The sequence below is a fragment of the Culex pipiens genome, chromosome 2 (assembly GCF_016801865.2).
Source record: "Culex pipiens pallens isolate TS chromosome 2, TS_CPP_V2, whole genome shotgun sequence".
Lineage (NCBI taxonomy): Eukaryota > Metazoa > Arthropoda > Insecta > Diptera > Culicidae > Culex > Culex pipiens.
This window is the reverse complement of record NC_068938.1, coordinates 117,591,810-117,599,619: the sequence shown is the minus strand read 5'-3', so window position 1 is coordinate 117,599,619 and position 7,810 is coordinate 117,591,810. Positions and strand designations below refer to the sequence as shown.

Sequence of the window (7,810 nt, the reverse complement as noted above, 5' to 3'; positions counted from 1 at the left end):
TCAAATGTTAGAACTTAAGGCAGTGCGAACCGGCCTTTGGAAACGTTTACATATTATACTGTTGCATACGGGTCATTCCATCGCAACCATCTCAACTGTGCACGAAAAAGTGCAAATGTGAAAATTACCCTCTCCGATCCTGCTCAAATTTGGCAAGGCTGTTGATAACAAGTTTGGCAAGGCTGTTGATAAACATTCGCGATTAAACTCCAGTTTCCTACTGTTTGCGGAATACCTGCGGCCGATCCCTCGGTGCGCGGCCGGTCTGTCAACGCGAGCGTCGTTAGCGTCGTTGCGTGCTAGTTTTTGCCGTTGCAGTGGGTCATAAACAAACACAACAATAAACGTCAGTGAGAAAGGAGATTTGAAAAGAGAACGACGTGTTTCATTGAATCGTGCGCGATCCTAATCCGCCGGAAAGTCTTTCTTCCATCGTGCGCCACTGTTCCGAAATCGGAACCCGGCCAATTTCGATACAATCCATTAACATTGGTCCTTCGCGGCACGGATATGGATCCAGAGCGGTTGAAGTCCCTCACCAACAAGCGAGACGTCATCCTCGCGAAGGTGAAGTGGGAATTGTCCGTCGCGCAAGCCATCAAAACCCGCAATCCGTCCCTCGGTGAAGTGACGGAACGGCGGGACAAGTTGACCGATCTCTCTCGGTGTTTTGAAGGTATTCAGACCGAGATCGAGGAGTCCACGCCGAACCTGGAGGAGGTGGTCACGGTGTTCAACCACCGAATCCTGTTCGAGGAGGCGTACTTCCAGATCAAGGACCTTTACACGGAATACTTGGACCAACATGTGGAGGAGCCAGAAGCCAGATCGGAAAACCTGCAGGACAACGATTTGCGGGACGCCGTCAGGGCGCTCCTGGAATCGCAGCAACAGATGCTTCTCGCACAGTGCCAGAAACCGACTCCGCAATCGTTGGCGCTAGCGGTGGGAGCCAGGTATCGAACTCGGTACCACAAAACGTCGTCAAGCTTCCACAGATCGACATCCCAAAGTTCACCGGGGAGCGTAAACATTGGCGCTCATTCAAGGACCTCTTCGAGTGCACGATCCACAACCGGACCGACCTGCGGGATTCGGTTAAGATGCAGTACTTGTTTTCATACCTGGATGGGAAAGCGAAGGAGAAGGTTGACTCGTTTTCGATTAACGAGGACAACTACCGCGAAGCGTGGGATGCACTCGTGACGTTTTACGACAAGAAGAAATACACGGTGTTTGCCCTCGTCCGGGAGTTTGTTGACCAGCAACAAGTCACGAGCTCGAAAGGGTTGAAAAAACTCATGGCAACATCCGATGACGTCGTTCGCCAGCTGAAGGCACTGGGAAGGGAGTACGAGTCACGAGACCCGTGGTTCATTCATTTGCTGCTTGAGAAGCTGGACCGATAGACGCGCTCACTGTGGGCGCAAAGGATCATCAACATCGAGAACCCAACTTTTGCCGCGTTTTTGGAGTTTTTGCAGCAGCGATGCGATGCTTTGGAAACATGTTTGGCCTTCAGCAAGAAACCGGCCTCCGATTTGACAAAGAAGGGGATGCATGTTCTGCACACAAGCGCTGTTGCGAGCTGTGCGAAGTGCAGCGAGGGTCATCCGACGTACCACTGCGAGCAGTTCAAGGCCATGGACGTGGACGGACGGCGGGAACTAGTACTTTCTCAAAAGCTGTGCTTCAACTGCCTTAAGCCGTCTCACACAGCGAGCAAGTGCCTTTCGAAGTCAACGTGCCACAAACCCGATTGCAACCAACTTCACCATACGACGCTGTGCTATCAGCAGCAGCTTCAAGACTATGAACCGGAAGAGAAGGACCACGACTTAAGTCCACAACTTCCGGAGGAGACGGAAGAGGTCTGGTCGTTCTCAGCGAACGCAGCCCAAACGAAGGCGAACAAGCACGGCCCGTCGACGGCAGCACTGTTGCCTACGGTGGTCGTCAACCTGCAGGGAAAGGACGGCAAGTTGCACCAGGTGCGATGCCTCGTCGACAGTGGATTCCAAGCATCCTTGATCACGGAGGCATGTGTCAAGCGCATTGGATTGAAGCGCACGAAGGTCTCTCTGGAAGTATGTGGAGTAAACGGGGAAGTTGTCGGCAACACGGCCGGCGCAGTCACGCTGGTGATGTCTTCGCGTTTCAACGGAGAAGCCAAGCTCACCACGCAAGCCTACGTGTTGGGAAGGCTGACGGCAACCCTGCCAAACCAGCGCTTCAGCGTAGCAGATCTGCCCTTCCTGGAGGGGCTGGAACTAGCGGATCCGAACTTCAACAGTCCAAGCGAGATGGATGTGATTCTCGGAGCAGATGTCTTCTTGTCCATCCTGCGAGCCGGGCAGATCCAGAATCAACAAGGAATCCCCGTGGCACAGCGTTCTATCTTCGGTTGGATGATGGCGGGTAAGATCACGAATCCGTGTCGGATAAGTACTCACATCGTGGTTCTCAACGAGAGGACTCCCACAATCACGACGCCACATCACAACCAGGACGGATCAATTACGAAGCGACCGGTGAACAAGAACAACAAGAAGCGTTCCAGTGCAATCGCCACCATGCACCCGTTCCAGGACGGCGATGCAAGCAAGGAGGACATCAAGCCAGGGAAACTGGTCAAGAGTAACAGCACACCACCAACAGCCTGGGAACTGGCCCGGGTCGTAGCAGTTCATGCGGATCGAGCAGGGCTGGTTCGGGACGTGACGCTGCGTCGAGGAATGTTCGAGTACCTGTGCTCGGCTCAGAAGATCTGTCCGCTTCTAAATTGAGATGCTGTCTCAATGGCGGGGAGAATGTTTGCGGAATACCTGCGGCCGACCCCTCAGCGCGCGGCCGGTCTGTCAACGCGAGCGTCGTTAGCGTTGTTGCGTGCTAGTTTTTGCCGTTGCAGTGGGTCATAAACAAACACAACAATAAACGTCAGTGAGGAAGGAGATTTGAAAAGAGAACGACGTGTTTCATTGAATCGTGCGCGATCCTAATCCACCGGAAAGTCTTTCTTCCATCGTGCGCCACTGTTCCGACGTCGGAACCCGGCCAATTTCGATACAGTCCATTAACACCTACAGTGTTATACAGTTAATTTTTGCCCAATTTGACAAAGATAATTTATGATGAATTATTATTTCAATAAATGACCTGGCAGCAGTTATTGATCAGCCCGCCTGTGTTTCTGCGGCGAATGAAGCTGATGTAAGTAATCCCAAAAATTCAAAACTTTCAAATTCGATATCTCTGGAACAAAGCATATTCCTTTCTGTCGATAAGTGATTCTTATGTAAAATTGGCCGGGGAATACGATGGAGAAGTTAAATAAAAAATAAGTTGGGGTGTTTTGAGATACGGCCGTTTTAAGTTTTCAATTGCGCAATACAGGTAGAAATAATAAATTAATTTAAAAATTTGATCACGGAAATGCGCCCAATTTCCTTCAAAATTGAGACTAAGACCAACCTTCTAAGATTTGTGGTTCCTCCTGTGGGCTTCAGATGGAATGATCCATAGAGTTATCTAAGCCCGAGCTCACGCACACTAGCACCCCATTTGTTTTGCTGGCGGGTACAAAATTTAACCTCAATCTTTTTCGTGTATGTACACGCAATACATGCGCACGTAGATAACTCTATACGCAAGATATGGACGTCCCTCGTCAGCTCGACTCACTGGTGGTAGTGAAGCTACCGCGCAGTCGATGTCACAAGGGCTGAACATCAACCAGAACAAGCTCAGCCGCCATCGCGCGCAGCCAGCGCGTTTGGCTCGACCGATTTTAACTTACTGTTTCGTCTTGTAATTAGTGAAATAAATGTAGGTACGCAGAAAAAAATGGAAGGTTGAAAATTTGGATGGTTGAATATTACCTCTTTTTTGTGTAATATTACTTAAAAAATGTGTAAAAATGTGAACCTGATAAATATTCATCAAAAACTGATGAAAATTCATCATTTTCAGAGATAAAATTTTTAATTTTTTGACACAAAATCTGTCATCATTTCCTACTACTATCATTTTTTTCTGTGTAGTTTAAATGTGTAAATATTGTCTTTGTGTTTCGACCATCATCACATCGTTCACCCAAGTCAAGGACACAAGATAAACCAAAACTACTGAACCTATTCCAACTTTTTTGGCTTGTCCATAATCCTAGGCCATTACTAAGACTAGCCTTATCACTTAAACTGCCATTTTAAACACCCAAAGGAAAAATATATCTCAAAATCTGCAACAGTGGATTTGCTGCAGAAAATGTCACTTTTTATTTTATTCTCAATTATCCTCAACAATACCTACAACTTTGCCGAAGACACCAAATTGATCAGAAAATTCACTAAAAAGTTACAGCTGTTTGAATATTTACAAACCATTTTTGTATGGACAGTAGGGTGCCCAGAATATGGGACTTTTTTTCCAAAACCTCGCTCCACAAGCTGAATATTGTTCCTTGACCTATTTTAGGACTCTGGGCCAAATATGAGCAAAAAAAGTCATCATTTACCCATTGATACTCGGAGGTGAAGTTTGTATGGAAAAAATCGAAAAAATGTATCGAAACCCCAAGTTTCTTACGGTTTGGTCTGCACGGTGCGCTACTTCCATCCAAATATTCCCAAAAGTGAGATTCTTATTGAAAATTTAATGCTCTACAACTTTGTAGAACATACCAAAGCTGTTAAACTCGATCCTAAAAAGTTATTAGCGATTTAAAAAAGTCATTTTTGTATGAAAAACATTTTTTTCGCCAATTTTAGGCTCGGGTATCAATGGGTTAATCTCATCCAATTTCGCTCAAAATTTACACAGCTGCTATAGCCCAAAAAAGCGTTTTCCGCTTGTGGGGCAGGGAGTCATTTTTTCTGAATCCAAGGGGGAATTGGTCGAAATAGGTTGAGAACCGCTGCCTTAGAGTAAACTTAAAAATGCTTAAAAGTCAGAATCATCAGAAAATGACATGGGACAATGATGTGGGCGTTAACGTCGATTTATGTTTTTGATCCTAGTCGGATTAGTGAAATTTGGATCAACGAAATATAAACCGACGCTTTATGCATGGCGTTTATCAACAAGAATTTGTTGGAAAGTGCTGTTCAATAGTAATATCGAGTTCAAAACAGATCCAACACTGTCGTTAACAGTAACCGCCAAATCAGCGATCTTCCCATTTTTCAAATCCTAATGTGTACGAGTTTTTGGGTACCTAGATGTATGTACCAAGTCTAGACTTGAACGAAATAAAAGAAAGAAACCCGCAAAGAGAAGTGGTGCTGGCCATGTAATTTCTGGACAATCCCTTACTAATCAGTCAATATAAATCAACCCCATCGTGACGCTAAAGAGTACAATGACCTAAGCAACTCTAATGCTCTGGTGTCCGAATGACGGTTTGATTTTTTGATACTAGACTCAGCAACGTAATTAAAAGCGCTTCCTAATTGTTTTGGGATCCTAGAACTAGTTGAAACTTTTAAGGCTTGCAAGTCTCTTTCATCTGGTTGAACTGGGGTCGTTGATGGCATCTCAGTTGGAGTAGGTGCAATGGTTGTTGTTTCGTGTTCTATCGTTGTTGTTGGAGTATCTGTAGTTGTAAACAGCTCCGGCTGCTCACTAAATGCCAGTGTTGTCGTTTCGGTCTCGCCACTGTTTGATCGAAGTTCATTGAATTTGGTGTATGTTTCGATTGATAGATCCATGATGGTTGAATTGGTATCCTCGTAGCCAGTGGTTGTAGTTTCAAGTACACCCCTACTTTCGAGTTCCAAGCCAGCGGTAACACCTGTAAGTCTCTCAAATGGCTTATTTGAATAAGTCACAATTGGAGTGGAAAAGGTTGTTATTGATTTTCCAACATCAGTGTTTCTGAATTTTGACGATACTATTCGAACTTCGCTGCTATCATCTTCTTTGCTATCGATATTTATCAACGCATTAAGTAGTAGTTTTCTCGATTCTTCAGCTGTTTTGTAATAATTGTCATCACACGTTTGGATTAACAAAAGAATAAGTCGTCGAACCGATTTGTTAGTATCGGCGGTCTTCATAACGTGCATTAGATGATCTGCCTCTTCGTCATTAAGTTTTCCAAAAATTTTGTTTGCTTTCATCTGCATTGTATCAAGCACTTCTTTCTCGCTATATTCATCGTTGTTGGATTGTGTTACTGTTCTACTTTTACCAGTGCGACTTCTGATTGATTTAACGGTCGTTGTGTTTGGATCATGTTCCGAAGGTGTTGTGGGTTTAATATAGGAATTCGTTGCTTTAGTTTCATTTCTGGGAAGATATTTTTTCGCATTTGATATTGTAGTTGCTTTGACCTCGTCTGAGTTCATAAGACCATCGTTTATTGTCAAAGGATCAAGGAACACAGTATATGATATTGTGGTTTTCGATGAGGAAGCCTCAGTTGCCACATTATTTTCTAGTGGGGTCTGTTTCGTTATATAGTACCCTTTCTTATTGCTTTGGTGTTTGTTGTTGACATCAGAACTCTCTTTATTTGTTTCCGAAATTTTACTTTTAGACATCAGAGATTTTTTAAAGTTGACGTATCCTTGATTTTGGCTTGCAACAAGAGATTGGCTTTGAGCTCTTTGCAGCTGTTCATCTTCTTCAAGTAAGTCATCATGATCATGCAAAAAATCTGTATTCGCTAAATCGCTGAGTTCATTTTTTGGTGGAAGCAACTCAAAGTAAACGGTAGGAGTAGCCTCAGTGGATGTTGTTGTAAGCTCTGCCGGACGCGTGGCGTATATAGGGGTATTATGACGTACAAAATTGTTACTTTCTGATTTTTCTTCAAAATTTTCAATGTTTAGTCCTGTTCTAAACAGTGGAGGTTTCAGCGTTCCCAGCTCTTCGTTCACTTCGTGAGCAAGTTCATTCTTGAAGTCAACGCTTGTCCTGGAGTTCTGTTTTTGACGCTCTCGGTAGGCTGCAGCACTTTTTTCTAAGTTGTTGGTTATATATTTCGACGCTGGGGTTTCCTTAATAAGGGATTTATTTTTTGGCATTTCGGTGGTTACCTCTAATCCAACTGCTGTTGTTTCTCTTTTGACTGTTGATGGTAATGTTACGTCAGAATATTCAAGGACCTCCTTATTCTCCATCATTACGTTACCAGGACCAGGAGTTATTTGAAGACGTGCAGCTAGGTAAGAGGCTTCTTCCACAGTTATGTCATCATCCCTTGTTAAACGATTGTCTAAATGATTTGAAATTATTATCTTTGTAGGAGCTTTTGGCCTTATTTCAGACAATATTCGTCTAAATGAATCAGGATCTTGTAAGTATGCTGACAGCGCATGAGTGAACACTTGAGCTAGCTCTCTAACTTGAATGGATTCAAATTCACCAAACAATGGGTGTCTTGAGTACTGACCTTCGAGGTCGTTCCCTGATTCATCATTAATGCGAGATTCATATTCAAAGCTTTCTACGTTAGGTCTTGCTGTCTGTCCACCAAACAACTGAATGTATTTGTCTATTGTTCTTCGGCTTAATAAACTGGAACTCACAGAATGGTGATAGTTCCTCGGTGCGAATTCTTCAGTTCTCATCTGAGTTGGTGTTTCCGCAGTTGTAGAGGTGTTTCCAGAGTCGTTTGCAAAATATAGAGCCAAAGAGTGCAATACATTGGGTCCAGAAGATGGTGGTACTTCAATTCCGGTTCGAAAATCCTGCACAGGCTCCGGAAAATCTAGATTTTGCAAGGTTTTCATCATCTCCATGGCGTGCTCAGCTGCGTCACTCGAGGGCACTGCTGATGTCGCTGAAGTAGTTTGTTCAGCAAGTGCTT

At 44.4% G+C, this 7,810-nt stretch overlaps 1 protein-coding gene across 1 annotated transcript; it reads left to right on the top strand.

Annotated features, from left to right (window-relative positions):
* Window positions 1–510: 510 nt before the first annotated feature.
* Window positions 511–1,409, top strand: LOC120417948 (uncharacterized). The gene is made up of 2 exons (XM_039580182.1): window positions 511–945; window positions 999–1,409. Exons 1-2 carry the CDS (start codon window positions 511–513, stop codon window positions 1,407–1,409), a joined length of 846 nt encoding a protein of 281 aa, XP_039436116.1.
* Window positions 1,410–7,810: the final 6,401 nt, after the last annotated feature.